Here is an 18,931-nt window from a genome sequence, read left to right as displayed (position 1 = left end):
AGAGGCCCACTCGTCACAGCCGAGCACTTGAGCTCCAGTTTGGATTGTGGACAGTGGAGCTACACATCACATGACTCCTATAGAGGACATTTTCCGTACCCAAGCCCCTGCAGTTGGGCGGGTCCGTATAGAAAACAACTCCTCGGTCAAGATTCAGGCTCAAGGTTGCATCAGTTTTGCCATTGACAAGGGTCCAGATCTGGCTTCGCTGGACAATGTATATCATGTTCCTCAACTTGGGGTGAACTTGTCATCTATTCAGCAGCTTTGCCGGTTGGGGCGAGCAGTTTTATTTACAGCGACCACAGTCGAGGTCCTTGACTCTCTGACTGGTTAAATGATTGCTCGCGGTGAGGCACAGTCTAATGGCCTATATCACATGACACTTTCTGACCGAGCCGACCGTTGAAGGCTCCGTGTTCCATAGCTTCCAGGCCTTAGCCACATCTCGGGAGTCTACGCACAATGAGCGTCTTTGGCATTTTCGCTTAGGGCATCTTGGTTATGACTCACTTTATGAGTTGTCACGCCGTGAGCTGGTTGAGGGCCTTCTATGCCTGAAGCTAGCTCGAGATGTCTGTAAAGCGTGTCAACTCGGGAAGCAGCACCGTGCCCCATTTCCTCAGCAGTCTACACATAGAGCTGAGGAGCCTCTTAGATTAATTCACGTTGATCTTTGTGGGCCGACATCCAGTGCTGCTTTGAACGGCGCGCTCTACTTCTTTTTGATAGTGGATGATCATTCTCAATACATGTGGGTGTACTTCCTCAAGCATAAGTTAGATGCTTTTGCATATTTTTCTGCTTGGGTGCTGCTGGTTCATAACCAGACTGGTCGTCGTGCTGGGTGCATGAGGAGTGATAGCGGTGGTGAGTTTATCTCCCACGAGTTTTCCGAGTTTCTACAGAAGCATGGCATTTCTCGCCAACTCACCTCTACCAACTCCCCTTCTCAGAATGGAGTTGTAGAGCGTAGGAACCGCACAGTCATGGAAATGGCACGCTCTATGCTGTTTGCAGCAGAGTTTCCTGAGCACCTTTGGGTCGAGGCTATTAACACTTCGGTGTACATTCTCAACCGGTGCCTGACTGTGGCTCTTCCTTAGAAGACCCCGTATGAGGCATTTTTTGACTCTCGGGCTGTTATTTTCCATTTCAGAGTGTTTGGGTGTCGTGCGTACACATACAAGCCTAATGACAAGATAGGCAAGCTTAGCACTTCGGATCAGACACGGCCAGTGGCCACGCCTCTTGATCCTACTGTCCACTTGTCGAAGGATACCCTAGGACAGCCCTTCGATGCACTCACCTATCGTTCTGTTGTCCTAAAACTTCTTTGGTTAATTCACACTAGGCCAGATTTAGCTTACTCAGTTAGCATACTCAGTCAGTATTTCACAACACCTAGGATGTCACATTGAATTGCATGTCTTCGTGTGTTGCGTTATTTACGGTGTACTTTTTCTTATGGCTTGACATATGGTTCTGGTTTATGTTTGTAGGGCTACACTGATTCTAATTGGGCAGGAGATCCTGACACCCGGCATTTCCATGGTGGCTACCTCTTTACCTTGGGCATGGCTCCCATTTCTTGGTCTAGCCGTAAGCAAGAGACGGTGGCGGCTTCCATGGGAAAAATACCCTAACATAGAAACATAAACAGAAACCGTACGACAAAGCATAGTCTGATAAAAAGAACACAGTTAGGGTTAGGGTTAGAGTAACTCATAGACAATGAACACAGTGAATAAATGAAATGATATGACTACTAATAATACGATGCTCATGTAGCAAACACACTATGCAATGAATGAATACTGAACCTCGAACTCTTGTATCTCTAGGATTAGGGCAAGGGTAATGAGTTGGAGAGTGTGTCGTACTCCGAACGGATCCCGAATTGCAGCAAGGCAACCTCCGGATGTCGAACACCAGCAAACACAACAGTGAGAAGCTAGATTTGATGCAGACAATAGCGAGGAGAGAGAAAGACAAAAAACAGAGCCTGTAGGAGAGAGAGAGGCTAAAAACGGAGCTTGCAGGCATTTATAGCTTGCAGGAGAGAGAAAGACTGAAAACGCAGGCAGGATAGCCTGTAGGAGAGAGAAAGATTGCAGGGATTGCAGACAGGAGAGAGAAAATTGTCAGGGCGGCAGCTGGAGCCTGCAAACGCAGCAGTTTGCTAGCATGGCAGGCTGTACGACAATAGTGCAGATGAACAATAGTCAGTTGCCAGGCAGAAACAGTAGCAATCAAAGTGTGGAGGGTTGGAACCAGGCGCCAGACTGTAGGAAACAATGATGGACAATAAGGACTGGGATGTCCGTGACCCGGGTGTAGGCAGCAAGCTGGTAACACTTGAAACCTGTAAAAACGAGATTGTAAAAGTGTGGAGGGCTGGCTGCCAATTTATAGAAAATTAAGGTTCTAGATTCTCTCCCACTTAAGTTTCTCTAAGAAATGCACTTAGCCACTTAAACAGCCCTAAAACATGCTTATTTTAGGCTTATTTTAGCCAAAACCCTAAAACGGGAAGCGGATCTCTAAGAAATGCACTTACCCACTTAAACAGCCCCAAAACATGCTTATTTTAGGCTTATTTTAGCCAAAACGCTAAAACGGGGAGTGGATCGAGAAAGTAAAGTGGGAGAGGATTTAGAACCCTAATTTTCTATAAATTGGCAGCCAGCCCTCCACTCTTTTACAATCTCGTTTTTGCAGGTTTCAGGTGTTACTAGCTTGCTGCCCACACCCCGGTCACGGAGGACATCTCAGCCCTTGCTGTCCATCATTGTTCGCTACAGTCTGGCGCCTGTTTCTAGCCCTCCACACGCTGATTGCTGCTGTTTCTGCTTGGCGACTGACTGTTGTTCATCTGCACTGTTGTCGTACAGCCTGCCACGCCAGCAAATTGCTGCGTTTGCAGGCTCCAGCTGCCGCCCTGACAGTTTTCTCTCCTGTTTGCAGTCGATGTAGTATTTCTCTCTCCTACAGGCTGTCCTGCTTGCGTTTTCAATCTCTCTCTCTCTTGCAGGCTGTCTTGGCTGCGTTTTTAGTCTTTCTCCTGCAGATCCATTTTTTAGTTTTTCTCTCTCCTGCGGGTTGTTTTGCCTGCGTTTTTAGTCTATTTCTCTCTTGCAGGCTCTGTTTTTAGTCTCTCTCTCTCCTCATTGCTGTTTGCATCAGATCTAGCTTCTCACTGCTGCGTTTGCTGGTGTTCGACATCCGGAGACTGCCTTGCTGCGATTTGGGATCCGTTCGGAGTACAACATACTCTCTAGCTCATTACCCCTATCCTAATCCTAGAGATATAGGAGTTCGAGGTTCAATATTCATTCACTGCATAGTGTGTTTGCTGCATGAGCATCGTATTATTAGTAGTCATATCATTTCATTTATTCACCATGTTCATCATCTCTGAGTTACTCTAACTTTAACCCTAACTGTGTTTTTTTTATCAGTCTGTGCTTTGTCGTACGGTTTCTGTTTATGTTTCTGTGTTAGGGTATTTTTCTTTACAATGTCTCTAGTGGATGTCACTCTCCGGCATTGCATTGCTTTGCCCTTGGGCATTCTGTATACTCTTACATTGATTTGCAACATTCATTCACTTCAGAGTTTCTTCTCTTTATATTTGTCTCTGTGTTTGAGTTTTGAGTTTTTGTGTTTTGCATTTTGCATTTTGCATTTAGGGTTTGAGTTTTGCTTGTCTTTGTCTAAGTCATTGTGTTTCAGTCATGGTCGTACATGCTGTGTTTCCTCAATGTGAATCCTAGCATATCTATCTAAGTCTTTGTGTTTCAGTCATGGTCGTACGTGTTGGGTCTCTGTCTAAGTCTTTGTGTTTCAGTCATGGTTGTACATGCTATGTTTCCTCAATGCAAACCCTAGCATATCTTCACATGGTATCAGAGTCGGTGCTCTTCTAAAGAGTATCCTGTGGTGATTGTGTTAGAGATTGTCATCCCCTAGATAGGCATTCATCAGATAGGTTGTGTATATATGCATTTCCTGTCAGACAGGCATTCGAGAGTAGTGTTGTGTGGTTGAGCAGGCAAGATATCCACGTGGCAGATTTTTGTGCAGTCGCAGTAGGTAGGACATATGGCAGTTTGATCATACAGCAGGTTGCAATCATTGGAGGCACCATGTGGCATAGCAGGAGCAGTTGGCCAGTTTGTGTGCAATGTGCGACTTGCATTATATTTAGCATTTCTTTTTGGGCTATTTATTCTACCCAGCCTCCACACACTTTCACATACTTTGATCACAGGTTTCCAGATTATTGATCGTGGAGACTGTTGCACATACTTTGAGGTTCATAGCTTGTGAGATCTTTGAGGCGGAGACATACACAGACGTATACTCTGCACCCATGTACATATTTGCTTTCTTATACAATGTTCCTTATTGTAGATTTTCTATGTTTCACTGTCCCTTTCTCTCTCTCTCTCTCTTCTCTCTCTGTTAACTCTCAGTCTTGGTCATACGCTTCCGCACCACTTCACTTTGACATGGTATCAGAAGGACTTGGGCCTACTTGAACAGGAGAATTCAGTGCGACACAATGCTGCGTTTTCAGTGTTCAAGGGTAAGCAGGAGGGCTGTGCATCAAAACAAGGTTGAGGCGAGTGTGGGTGTGTGAGAAAGGAGCAAAGTTGCTGAAGTTGCTGCTGTTGCTGATTTTTGCTATTTAAGAAGGAAGAAGGCTGCATTTTGGGCCTTCAAGTGCATACTTTTTCTTTTTATGACCTCTGTTAGGTGAAGGAGTGGGACAAATGGAGAAGAGCCCTAGCAGCTTGCATTTTTGTAGTCAGAGGGGCTGCTTTTTGTGTTTTGTGCAGGCATTTTAGGTGAAGATGTCTTTTGAGGTCGAGATAGAGTTTCAGGTGATCATGGACCGGAAGGTGCCCGTGTTACCGGCTCTTCCATTAGATCAAAAGCTCGATGGGAGAACTACCGCATTTGGCCTGTTATGATGCTTACCATTTTGGAGTCCCATGATTTGGCGGAGCTTGTTACGGAGCCTATCCACCGTCTTTAATCGAGAGATGAGTCCAAACTCTCTACAAGTGATAAGTTGGGGTTGGCAAAGGCTCAGGTGCATTGGGACAAACTAAATGCTCGTATTTGCTCGGTTTTACCTTTCATGCACTATAACTGTGATCTCCCATATAGAGCATTTGACGTTGGCTCGAGAGATATGGATGGAGCTTGATCAGATGTATAATCGAATGACCGTCATGAAACGAGTTTCTTTGGAAGTGCAAATGAGGACCACGAGTGTCAACAAGTCATCTTCTATGTGGAACCATATCAACAACCTGAGGCAGCTTAGATGCAGGTGCAAAATGCGGGGAAAGTGATCACTTCTGAAGACATGGCGATAACTATTCTATCAATGTTACAGTCTCCTTTCAGTGGTTTTAATTTTGCCTTGATTGCCTTAGGGTGGTCAGAGACTCTTCATTGGGAGGAGTTGGTTCCTATGGTCTTTGGACCAAGAGGAGTAGTTGAAAGGGACCAATGCTTCTAAATGGGAGGCTTTGATCGGCGGTTAGCCCTCTTAGAGGAAGGGGAGGACCAAAAAGAGGAGGACAAATCAAAGGAGAACAAGGAAAACGAGTCCACTTGTCACATCTGTGGCAAGACAAGTCACTGGAAGGAGGACTGCCTTGACAAGTTGCTTTTCTCCACTTGGAGGTGGTTGAGGCATTAACCCTGAAGGCCTTGATGCTGCATTGACGGCCCCATATACTCGAGAGTGGATTGTTGACAATTGTGCATCCTAGTATATGACTCCTTCTACAGTTGGTGTTGCTCATTTTCAGCCTTTGTATGGTCAAATTCTCATTGGTGATAGTTCTATTCCTATTTAGGGATGGGGTAACATGTAGCTTATTCTAGATGGGCAGGGTGGTACCTATACTTTCGAGGTGCTTTATGTGCTGGCCTTGGGATACCATTTGCTTTCAGTGCACAAGATTTGTGCCCTTGGCCTCTTGGTGGAGTTTGATGTGGATTCCTTTTGGATCCTTGATCGTGGATTGAGACATGTCCTTGCTTTAGGTTATGCGGAGAATGGAGTCTACAAGTTGAGGTCTTCTTCTGCCTTGACTTCTCTTTTTCTTACCTTAGGTACAATTCGAGCTATGGCATGCTTGATTTGGCCACCTCAACTATAATTACCTTTGGAAGGCATCTAGGGACAACTTGTTCGAGGTTTGCTAGATATTATGGTGAGCCATCAGCCCTATGTATCCTACATCCATGGGAAGCAAACTCATGATGCTATTTTCAACAAGGCTTTGAGGCGGTCTTCCGCACCCTTGGAGCTTGTTTCTACTGACCTTTGTGGACTGATGCAAACGGAGTCCCTTAAAGGAAGCTTGTATTTCATGCTAATTGTAGATGATTACAATAGGATGACATGGGCTTATTTTTTGAAACTAAAGTTTGAGGCTTTCTCCAACTCCACGGATTGGTTACTCTTTGAGGAGAAATGATTAGATCGAAAATCGAATACCTTACGATTAGATAAGGGTGGAGAATTTGTTTCTAATGAGCTTGCTCGTTTTTGTGTAGATCGTGGTATCCACCAGGAGTTTGCCAACACAAACTCCCCTCGGGAGAATGGCATATTGGAGCGGAAGAATAGTAGTGTGATCGAGATGGCCCGAGCATAGACAGACATCTTAGTGTCTATGGGTTGAGGCTGTGGCTACTGCAGTCCACATTCTTAAATGATCTCCTACTTCCACTGTTGTTGGTATGACACCTTATGAGGTGTATTTTGGATCTAAGCCAGATGTTTTTTAGTTTAGGATTTTTGGGTGTGATGCCCATATTCACATCCTGAAAACACAGGGTGACAAGTTTGAAGCGGATTCCAAAAGATAGGTATTTGGGGCTATAGCTCGTAGTCTCAGGGTTACTGATTGTATGATCCCATTAAGTGGGATGTCTACACGAGTTGTGATCTTCTATTCGTGGAAGTTTCAGCCTTAGAGGAGGGTGAGGAGCACCCCGTTCTTGGCGATTCATAGTTGGGCACCAATGATTGTACCTTTGGAGCCTGTGCTTCTTGAGGATTCTTCTTTGGATGAAGAGCTTATTTCTCTCCACTTGAGCACCGGCAATCAGTGGACATTTTAGAGACTTTAGTGGATGGAGAGCGACGAGGAGAGATCTAGGCTCCTCCTCGTTGGGCACGTGACACTCTTCGTGATGTAGGGATTGAGGGGGTCCTTGAGGAGTGGTAGCGGCAGGATGGCCCACGGCATTCTTGAAGGAACCAAGCACATTTCATCGAGCTTGTGTACTGTCACGAGGACGTGAAAATTTGATGCTTTGCTTATGTTTAATTGTCATTTGATTAAAGGATTAATTAAATGTGCAATTAAAAGATGCACATGTGTTGCACATGTGAGGTGCAAGCTACTTTTTCACAGCTGAAGGTCGAAGGACCCTGTGAAAAAGACGAGTGTCAAAGGCAAAAGTTATAACAAGTTACACTTGTTAGATTCTAGGTGAATTTTGGTGTCAGTTTGCCCCTAGGACTATTAATTGGCCATTAAGTGTGAGTGGTGACACTAGGGACTAGGCATTAATTAATGGATTAATGCTTGTCCAAGGGTCAATTAATACATGGGACCACTTTGGGTTGCAAATGGCCTAGCCAATTAATTTTTGGATGGGCAAGGTCAATTTTCTGGGCATGGATTTAGGGCTGAATTAATTAATTCTGAAAATTAATTAAATGATTGGAAATTACTAAAAATGGATTAAGAAAGCTGCCACTTGGCAAAACTTTCCCATGCAAGTGAGGGAAAGGTTAAATAGGGCTGAAGGGAGAGGGAAATCTCGTTTTTTCATTTTGAAGCTATTGGGAAGAGGTGTTGGACTGTTGCCCCCAGCTTTTGGGGCCATTTCCTAGCCATTGGAGACCATTTTGGTGATGGAGATTGCATATTCTTGACCTTGGGAAGCTAGCAATTGCTGCTGATGCACTTTCTCTTGAAGATCACAGTCTCTGATGCTCCTATTGTTGTTGGTACATCCGTTTGGGGCTGGTACAACAGGGCAGCTGCTGATTTTGATCAGTTCTTCGCGACAAATCTTAGAATTTTCTCTCTCTACAGCATTCTCTCATCTCCTTCATCAGCCTATGCTCAGCCATTCTCAGCCAGTCGGAGGAGATCTCAGGCATTTTTGGTGGGCTGATCTGTAATTTTTGCAATAAACCCTAATTTACAGTAGAATTTAGGTTTTAGCAGCTACCTTGGGATCCGTGCCAAAGATTGAAGGCTCAAGGGACTGGAATCAGCAGCTGATAATTGAAGATTATCAAGGGATATCAGGAGCCAGCCCATCCCGAATTGATTGGGGGCAGCATTTGGCCAGCCAAGGGTCAAATTGGAAAAGAAGTCCTAGGTGAATCAAGGGGCAAATGACCCAAAAGGCTTGCTGGTCATTTATGACAGCAAGAGCAATTGGTTAGCAGGAGGAGATTGAAGAATCTCAAGTTGTACTCCTTCCAATTGAATGAAAGCTAAAGAAATACCGCAAGGGGCGCTTTTGGGGCCAACAGGGAGTCTACTATCCAAGAATGTTATGGTAAAGTGTGTATCTCATTTTATGTGCATTTATTTATTGCTGTAATTAACTCTTAAATCAGGTTATTACCATCCATTCCAAGAAGGAAGGTTGGTTTCATGTACACCAATTAGTGTCTGATGACTCGTGCTTTGTAGGACAGGGAGCCTACCTCTATGTAGGAGGCTTTACAACATGATCATGGGCGGAAAGCGATGGAGTAGGAGTTGGAGTCGATTGAGAGGAGCGACACTTCGTATCTTGTGCCTGAGCCTTCTCATAAAAAGGTAATTGGAGTCAAATGGGTCTTCAAGACCAAGTACCGCAGTGATGGCATGTTGGACAAACACAAGGCCCATCTTGTTGCTAAAGGTTTTGCACAATGCCCAGGCATTGATTTCCATGATACTTTGTCCCTACAGTTCAGATGGCTACTATTTGTATAGTTCTTGCCTTGGCTAGCCATAGGAGATGGCTAGTTTACTAGCTGGATGTGAAGTTCTTGAATGGGGAGTTGAAGGAGGAGATCTATGTTGAGCAGCCTCCAGGCTTCGGTTCTTTTGATGGTAAGGTGTATAGGTTGAGGAAAGCCCTCTATGGCCTTAAGTAGGCTCCCCATGTCTGATTGTGACAAGTGACCATGCCTAGATGGTTGAGTAGATGAAGGTAGCACTTCATGAGAAGTTCGAGATGACAGATATGGGACTTCTTCACTTCTTTCTAGGTCATGAGATCTATCAGACTCCGAGGGGGATCTTTCTCTCCTAGCAGCGGTATGAGCAGGAGCTCTTGACTACGTGTGAGATGGAACGATGCAAGTCTATTACCACCCCTATGGATCCCAACTGGAAGGCCACAACCTATATCTATTCTCTTTTGGCGGATGCTACCCGTTATAGGCAGTTGGTTGGCTCCTTGATTTGGCTTCTCAACACTTGTGCTAATTTATGTTATGCTGTAGGCGTGCTTGTCAGGTTTATGAGTGAATCCAAGATGGTGCATTGGCAGGTTGCTCAGAGAATTTTGTGGTTCCTTCGGGGGACCCTCGATCTCGGGATCTATTATCCAATAGGTAGAGGTGATGCAGACTTGGTACTTATAGAATGGAGTGATTTCGATTGGGTTGGCGATATGGATCATTGGAGGTCCACGACAGATTATTGCTTTACCATGGATGTAGGTGCTGTTTAATGGAGGAGCAAGAAGCAGCCCATGGTTGTCCTATCTTCGACTGAGGTGGGAGTATCGGGTAGTGTCTCCTACCACATGTGAGATAGTGTGGCTTCGCAAGTTATTGGAGGAACTTGGCTGTTTGCAAATAGGTCCTACTGTTCTTCAGTGCGACAATGAGAGTTGCATTGCCTTGGCCCAAAACCCTATGTTTCATGCTAGGACAAAGCACATCGAGATTTTGTACCGTTTCATTCGGGAAAAGCTTCTGGATGACACTATTGATGTGGTATAGTGCAAGATAGAGGACAATCTTGCAGACTTGCTTATGGAGGCGCTTTCTCAGGCTTTACTTCGACAACATTCTAGATCCCTCAGCCTTATGCCACATCCGGGGTTTGAGAGGGGGTGTTAGAGATTGTCATCTCCTAGATAGACATTCGTCAGATAGATTGTGTACATATGCATTTCCTTTCAGACAGATATTCGGGAGCAGTTTTGTGTGGTGGAGCAGGAAGGATATCCATGTGGCAGAATTCTATGTAGTTGCAGTAGGAAGGACATGTGGCAGTCGGGTCATACAGCTGGTTGTAGTCATCGCAGGTGCCATGTGGCACAACAGGAGCAGTTGGCTTGTTTGTGTGCAGTCAATTGCATTTGATGTAGCCGATATACATTATTTTTAACTTTTTTTTTTTGGGCTATTTATTCTGTCGAGCCTCCACACACTTTCACATACTCTGATCACAAGTTTCCAGATTACTGATCGTGGACACTGCTGCACATACTTCAAGGTTCACAACTTGTGAGATCTTCGAGGTGGAGATCTATACAGACAGACACTCTGTGCCCCTATACATATCTGCTTCCTTATACAACATTCTTCATTGTAGATTTTTTGTGTTCCACTGTCTCTTTCTCTCCCTCCTCTCTCTGTTCACTCTCAGTCTTGGTCATACGCTTCCTGTTGAGCTAAAATATGCATTACTTGCTGATTAGCCTCTTAAATAGCCCCAAAATACACTAAAAATGCTCTTTTAGAGTAACCCTGAAACAGGGGGCGGTTCGAGAGAGTTCAGTGGAAACCCTAAAACGGGGAGTGGTTCGAGAGAGTTTAGTGGAAACCCTAGTTTTTGGGGCACCCTTCCACATCTATAAATAGATAGGCTGCCCCCATTCAGCTATCATCCTTGTTTGCAGGTTACACCAGCCCACGCACCCTTTGCTGTTGTTGGCGCCCAGTTTCCAGCCTGCAGCCCGCCTCCATCTGCTGTCCAGCCATCATTGACTGCAGCCACATTATCTTCAGCCTGTTCATTGCTGTAAGCGACAGTTCTCAGCTGCTGGCGATTGCTCCAAACTGTCCTAGACTGCTGTTCAGACTGCTGTTCAGACTGCTGTTCAGCCTGCTGCCATCATCTCCAAGGTCAGCCAGCCTGCGTTTTCAGCATTGCAGGCCCTGACACTCTTAGACACTGTTTTAGCCTGCTGTTTATAGCAGACTGTGCACAGTTTTCAGCCTCCGATCGGTGGTACACTGCTGTGTTTACTAGTTTCTAGCCTCCAGATTGCTGCGCTTTGGTGACCGGCCTGTTGCCATTCACTATTCAGCACCCCTACACTCCGATTAGTGGTCCTAGACTTGGGATCCGTCTTCGGTGGACGTCACAATCCGACATTGCTCTGCCCTTAAGCACACTGTACACTCTTGCATTCATTTACAGCATCCATTCACTTCAAAGTTGTGTTCTCTCTCTCTCTTCTTCTGTTTGTGTTTGAGTTTTTGTGTATGAGTTTTGAGTTTTGCGTTTAGGGTTTGAGTTTTGCTCTCCGTGTCTGTGTCTGTCTCTTTGTATTTCTGTTGTGGTTGTACACTGGGTGTGTCCTCAGTGCAAACCCTAGCAGCTTCCTTCACATGGTGTCAGAGCCGGTGCTCTTGTAAAGAGTATCTTGGGGATATTGTGGAAAGCTAGTCTTTGTGCGAGGCACACAATACGACTCGTAACCGAATCACAATGTCCCAGACACCTTCTTCTCCAGTTCCTATGATGTCTTATCAGGCTTCTTCATCATTGGAGGCCTTGAGATGGCATTATGGGCTCGGTGAGGAGGACGACACTTCACCTTCACCAGATTTCACTAACATGATAGAGGACTTTGGGGAGTATTATTGCAACAAGTATGGTGATGTTTACATACCTCCTACCAATTTTGCTACCACATCCGGACCGTTGGTGAGGCTGGCCATCTCTCCGATCATGGAGGACATACGGCATTTGGAACGTATGGCGATCCATCTTCATCATCTCAGCCAGGTCCAATGTCAGGTTAATACAATTCTTTTGTGTTGCATGCATCAAAACCCTCGCCTGTTTCTTCTTTTGAGGTACAGGATTCGGATGGCTTTGCGTATGTGAACTTCAATAGAGGGGGCTCACGAAGTAGACAAAATTCAAGTACATCTACAGCTTCTGTTTCATTTGAGCATATCACACACACTTCTCACTTCCCTCCCATCCCATCCTCTTCTATATCACACCTCTCATCATCTTTTCAAAACCTTGGATTACACTCCACATCTGCATCACACACCCTAGGGGTTGGATCTTCCATCTCCGCTCCTAGTACCTTTTCCTTCACCCCATTCTGTACCTCTTTGCACCATGGTACTTCGTTAGGGGGAATGCCACCCTTTTACACAATGCCTCTCACCTTTCAGCAAACGAGCACACCCATAACTCCTGGGACGACTGTGATGGGCATCCCTCTCACTATCCTGAGCTTCACATCTCCCATGACTACTCATACGCAAGTGTTTCCATCCTCAGCTTATGGTGCGTCTCATGACTGCCCCTTCCTTAATAGAAAACTCACGCAGCTCATAATTGAGATTGATATGTTGGGTTCGATCTCTTGCCACTTAGTGGTCAAGAGAAGACTCCAACAACTAGATGCTATGGAAAAGTGTTGTAACTGGGAGTGAAACTTAGGAACTAAACCTTGCATTAACTTGACATTTGTTGTAGTATTATGATCTCTCCATTGATGGATATGGTTAGGATGGGCTAGGCGAGGGTTCAACATAGGCTCTAGCCTCTAAACCAACTACTAGGTCCCAAATACCTTGATACTCGAGCACTTCGTGTATAAGGTTAGATCAGATGGTGAAATTAGACCTATTAAAACGAGTCCTATTTTAAAGGCATACTTGGCTGTAGCAACAAGAGTATTAGCGGTGAATGAGGAGAGGGGTGGGTAGGGTGGAGGAAAGGAGTACACTTGGGGATTAACCTGAGAGTGCTTACCAAGCATGGGGGATGTGTGCATAGTGGATTCATAAGTGGATGTGGATTAATTGGGCACGGGCATGGTAGCCACATGAGTAGCCCAAGGAGGGTGAATAGGAACATAGTAAGCAAAGAATGGAAATCCCTACGTCGGGGTGACCATGGAGTCTGTGACAGTGCACCGTAAGTGGAGGATGGATAGCCCTGCGTTTGAAGCCCATGATTGAAGTTAACATAATCAAACCTTTCATGCTCTAGATCCTACACACTAGAAGCAATAGTAAGAAAAGGGTTTTGTTTCATATGACTCAAAAGGGTTATATGAACTTGACATCAGGCTTGTCTATGGATGAAGAAGATGGGTCGCAATCGTCCTGAATGCAACATGACCTCCCTAAGTGGATAGGTGGCTAGCCTCACCAACCAATCTTGATTGATGTGCAAGGCTCCTGGGAGTGGCTTGAGGGTGGTGGGAATATTTGATACGCAAAAATTCATTGAACTCCACTTCCATCATGAGCCCTACATCTGGCCAAATAAGAAGAAAGAGACGATACCTTGTCCTCCTCATTGAGACCATAATGTCTCCTCAAGGCCTCGAGTGATGGAAGTCTAAATAGACACTGTAGGATCCCAAGAGGAAGGAGTCTCAGACATTGTGAATTGGTTATGTGTCACTTGTGTGCGTTGCACAAACCAAGCCTCCACAATAGTCGTAGGATACTCTTTAGAAGAGCACTAGCTTTGATAGCATGTGATGATGTACTAGGGTTTGCATGGAGAAAACACAAAATGTAAGATCACGACTAAAACACAATAACTCAGACCAAAATGCAAAACACAAAAACACAAACAAAGAAGAAAGATAACTCTGAAGTTATGAATGAATGCTGTAAATGAATGAAAAAGTGTACAAGATGCTCAAAGGTAAAGCTGTCCAACAGCCGGTGACTCTTGTGGGAGCAAGCTAAGGGAGTAGTTGGAGAGTGACATCCACCAGCGAAGAACTTGAGGGCTGTAACCACCTGTCAGACCTGAGGTGATGCTGAAGCGAGCTGAAAACCAAAATGCAGCAGTCTGGAGGGCTGGGTGTCGCTTGAAAGAGTGCGCAGCCAGTTGCACACACCAGCATGTGTTTGGGTGACAGTTGGAAGAGGGTGGTTTGTGGGTGGCTTGTGTAGCAGCCAAACGCAGGCTGGAAACTATTGTGTACGGTGCTGGATAGCAGGGTGGCCTGCTGCAGCGACAAATGCAGCAACCTGGAGCAGCAGCAATGAAGGCACGAGTTGTAAGGAGAGGTCACCTGAATGTAGGGTGGCAGCCAGAGTAAACGGCAGCTGAAAACATTGGTGCCTTGGACGATGGTGTGGCAACAGTGGGCTGATGGCTGAACCTGCAAAAGAAGGGATGAACAGAGTGCTGGGCAGCTTCCTATATATAGAAGTGGATCCTTCTGCAATCAGGGTTTTGGTTTATGGGACACAAAAACTTTGGCAATTAGTGAGTTTTGGGGCTGTTTTAAAGAGCCAATGAAGATTTAGTGTGTAATGCATCTTTTTCAGCTTAATGCCTTCTTCTACTTAGAGTCTCATATGGTCTGACATTATAGACCACATGATTGGCTAATCCCTTTTGTGAGTCTTCTCTCTCTATATGTTGTATTGTAAAATTCATACATTGGGCTCGTAATGTTACATTAGGAAGTTTTTTTCGAGGTGTTAATGGATAGATTTCTCTTTTCTTGGGAAAAACAAACAAAAGTAGAAGTTGAAAAGAAATCTAGGTCTCAAGGAGTTGGTCTACTAGAGTTCAAATTGCTTTGTCGATAATTAGCGTGAATTGGGAAACTCTACTTTTTGTTACCAGTTTTCTGAGCTTAACTTGATATACAGTCCATGTGTAAAATATCCCAAACAAGGGGAAAAAATGTTATAGATTACATTCTGCTGTTATTAATGTGTTATTTGTGGTGCAGTGATTGCAATCTGTCCCAACAATAATGAAGTACACATCTATAAGGCGTCTCCCAGCCTCCACTCTGTCTGGGAAAGAGTGCATGTTCTACAACAGGTATGTGCAGTGGGGAAGAGGTTATCACTCTATTCCTTGGCAAGCACAAATTAAAAATAAGCTTTCAACTTTTGACCTGTTACTAAGTTAATGTTTGGACATGCCCATAGTAAACACAGTGCCCAGCCCTGGTAGTATTGGTGTGCAGTAGAATTAGAGAAGCCTGGTAACTCTAAAAAAACTCCTGTGCAGCCACATTCTTCAGATATGTGCAAGAAGGCAGTTTACTGCAGGCTTGAATCCCTCTTCATCCTGACTTATGGTGACTCATGTGATGTTGATGCCAGCCGGATGGTAGACCTTAAAGGGTGCCCATATGCCTCGACATGCTTCAGATAGTTCCTGCCATGTGCCTCAGTCTCATGTGTGCCAAGTTGGAAACAGCCCTGTCCCTCTGATTCACCTATTGGCTTAGTCAAACTGAATGCTTTATATCTGTAATGAGCTGTTGCTTATTACCTGATTTCACTCATTTCTAATGCTAGAAAACCTGCCTGGGCCCTGCAAGCCTGCATTAATGGTGAGGTCTTTGATGCCAATGTTAGTTGATCTTGCCTGTCCGGACCAGTCACAAACTCCAACGCATGGCCAATTTCTGCACATAACAATGTGGCCATGCCTGTGGATGTGTAATGTAACCGGCTATTGCATATTACTCAGTAGATATGGCTGCCTAGAGTCTTGACTGACTGTGAAGTTAGAAAACCTAGCCTCATCCTCTCTTACAATACTGTGGTGAACTGACTGACTGGTCTAGGGAAGAGGAGGGTAATCAGGGAGTGAGGTTTGTATATCTGTTGAATCTTGACGGGTCAATAGTCTGCCTGTCTCTAGTAGTCATGGGTGCTCAACATTTTCGATTGTGCATACACATGATAGCCAGCTAATCAATTTCCTATTTATCACATCATATGGACCTGAGAGAATTATCATAGTGCTGGTCTATTCTAGGGCATGTGGGAGGACAAGCTATCATTGCCTTAGGTATGCCATACTGCAATGAGCAAGATCATCCAGCCTTGTGTTTTGACTGTCTACACCTTTGCATTTTGCTTGGACATAATTTCTGTGAGCCTTGTGAACAGTGTCCTCACCATTTTGTGTTTTCCCAATCGCATCCTGTGAATGTGTCAGTCTTGCTATTGGCGGCCAGCTTGTGGTTTCCCCACTTGTGCTCTTTATGCAGTTCCCCATTTATTCTGCAGCAGTTGCCTTGTAAATCATGAACGTAGCTCAGTCCTCTCAATGTCTTCCACTTGTCATGTAGATAGTCTAAGCTCGTGAGCTTGTATTGTCATGAATTATATCTCTGAGCACTTGCAAGGCAAGGTGATAGTTTACCCCTTATGAGTTGTGTAGCTGGTAGATTGTACACAGTCCTAGAACATATAAAGAGCCCCTGTGATTTCATTCGGGTTACGAGTGGTAAGAATGCATCTATTCATTGGAGGGCATATGGTTAGAGTTATGATTGGCGACTTGGGCGCACACAATCTTATCATTTATCCCCATGCCAAGAAGCTTAATTTTCCCCAAGTATCCAGTTGGCATCAATGTATAGTAAAGATGATGAAAAGACAGGATAGCAAAGTATAGGACAAATGGTGTCTGATTTGGAAATTGAGATTCAAAGTATAAAGAAAAGCTTGATTTCCAAATCATGAACATGGATAGGGCAGATATTGCTTTAGGCAAAAAGTCATTTTTGTTTTATTTTTTTGGAGTTTAGAACCGTGTTTAAAAAGGAGATATCATCATAGAACATTGGAATGCATGTATGTATGCAGTATGTATGTATGTATGTATATATAATATATGCATGTATGTATGAATGATTTCTTCATCAAAGCCTGTCTTTGTAATCCATCTGGGTTAATTTACGGCGCTTGCACATGACTTGACTAGTTACTTTATGATGGTTACAAGTCTAGTATTATGTGTATTTGCTAAACTAATCTCTGCACATTCCTTGATCTGCAGCATGATCAGTTGGTTTCTGGAATAGATTGGAGCTCACATTCCAATCGCATTGTTACTGCTTCTCATGATAGAAACTCGTAAGATCACTTTTGATTCAGTATGATAACCAACATATATGTGGATCATTCAAATCAATTGTTGCAGTTCATAAGATATGTTAATCTGAGGTGGATCTTGTGTAAAAGGTATTTGGAAAACTTTTCTCAGAATTCAACACTATGGTGGTCACACCCCCACACAGATGGTTATGTGTACCCAATGTAACCCCCTATGAAATTTTGAGCTGTCTGAGGTGTGTAAAATATACATACTCTTTAAGGCAGTTTAACATTAACCTCTTATCTATACCAATCTTCTAGTGCTTCTATTTTTAATGCATGTTAATCATTATTAGTGTTGCCTGTCTCCCATAAGATTATTATGTTTGAATACTGGCATTTGTGCTCTGGAGTGTAATAATGCCAATCTATTTGTCAGTGCTTCTATGTTTCTATTCTTGAATTTCAACCCCTTGTAGGTATGTTTGGAGCTTGGATGGTGACACTTGGACTCCTGCTTTGGTAATATTGAGACTGAATAGGGCTGCCACCTCAGTAAAATGGAGTCCTAAAGGTGACACCTATCTGGTTTGTGATGTTGAACTAAATTTGTCAACTGATGATGTGTTTCAGTTCAGAAAATTTCACCTCTGCATTTGCCATTCTCCATCGATGGAGCTCAATATTGTCTATATGAACTGTTTTTTAGAGTCTCAACAGCTGGTGTCCTCAGACAATTATATTAAAAGGCTTTTTTCTTTATGTCTTTGCTGGAATCCCAGAGAACAAATTTGCTGTTGGAAGTGGCGCAAAAAGTGTATGCATTTGCTACTATGAAAATGAGAACAACTGGTATGCATTTATGACACTTGCATCTTAGCATTTAGTGTTTGTGTTGTGTTGAGATCAAATCCAGTGTGTGCACTTTGGTCTTCCATCTTTTCCTCTATTTGGTGTTTTGCATTGAGACTGTAATCATTATGTTTGCTTTAGTCGATTATGTTCCTGAAGTTCCTCTTGCCCATCTTCGCAGATGTCTCGATGAAAAAATAGTCATACTTTCATTTTAGGTTTTGTTCCCTCCACCTCCTTGATTTAGGCTTCCCTTATGTAAGGTGAAACTTGAGTTGTTATTCCTGCCTCCACTTAAGCAGGTACAATACTATTGGATTTTGATACTCTCAAGTGAAATTTGCAAGCTGTGCAACTAGACCAGAACAGGGTGTTTGTGCCAATCTTCTTTTGCCCTTGTTGTCTTTTGTCTTATAATTCAATTTCCTAGGAGATTGTGTATTTAAACCTGACCAATTTTGAGGGTTTGTGTTACGAGTTTTTTCATTCCCTTGATGTGTTCATCCAGCATTCTTGCAGTAAGTTTTGATGTTTTCAATAAAAGGCATCTTGAGTACTTTTGCTAATCAAGTATGATTTCAAATGTAAGCAGTTCCACAAGAATGGGTTAGGGATGGAGATACTATTAGAATATGGTGCCACATCATTTTTGAAACAAAAAAGTACTCTCTTCAACAACTTCATGGTACTTTGGGATGTGCAGGTGGGTGAGCAAGATCATTCGTAAGAAACACAATTCAACTGTGACAAGTGTTGCTTGGCACCCTAATAATGTAAGCTTTAGCAATCTCTGTGCTTATGCTTGAGAACATAGGTATAGCAGGCGTAAAGGGATAGAACAATAGGATGCTCTTAAAGATCTATTAGATAATGGCTTGCGAGGGAGATTTTCTCTTGCTCCTGAATGTTGATTGATGCTTTCTTTTGGGGGCACAATTC

The 18,931-nt window shown here is 43.9% G+C and overlaps 1 protein-coding gene across 4 annotated transcripts in view; it reads left to right on the top strand.

Annotated features, from left to right (window-relative positions):
• The window catches only part of LOC148025664 (actin-related protein 2/3 complex subunit 1A-like), a 68,425-nt gene that overhangs the window by 9,454 nt on the left and 40,040 nt on the right, over positions 1 to 18,931 (top strand). For all 4 annotated transcript variants that reach the window (XM_087692880.1, XM_087692878.1, XM_087692877.1 and 1 more), the window contains exons 2-6: positions 15,028 to 15,122; positions 17,103 to 17,179; positions 17,620 to 17,714; positions 17,923 to 17,992; positions 18,696 to 18,765. In XM_087692880.1, the coding sequence (XP_087549006.1) occupies positions 15,028 to 15,122; positions 17,103 to 17,179; positions 17,620 to 17,714; positions 17,923 to 17,992; positions 18,696 to 18,765 (407 nt within the window). The remainder of the gene's footprint in view (positions 1 to 15,027; positions 15,123 to 17,102; positions 17,180 to 17,619; positions 17,715 to 17,922; positions 17,993 to 18,695; positions 18,766 to 18,931) is intronic.

This window comes from Lygodium microphyllum, chromosome 14 (assembly GCF_053477565.2).
Source record: "Lygodium microphyllum isolate KBCC chromosome 14, Lygodium_microphyllum_v1.1.10, whole genome shotgun sequence".
Taxonomy (NCBI): domain Eukaryota; kingdom Viridiplantae; phylum Streptophyta; class Polypodiopsida; order Schizaeales; family Lygodiaceae; genus Lygodium; species Lygodium microphyllum.
The sequence above is the reverse complement of the archived record's forward strand: the minus strand, read 5'-3'. Positions and strand labels throughout refer to the sequence as shown.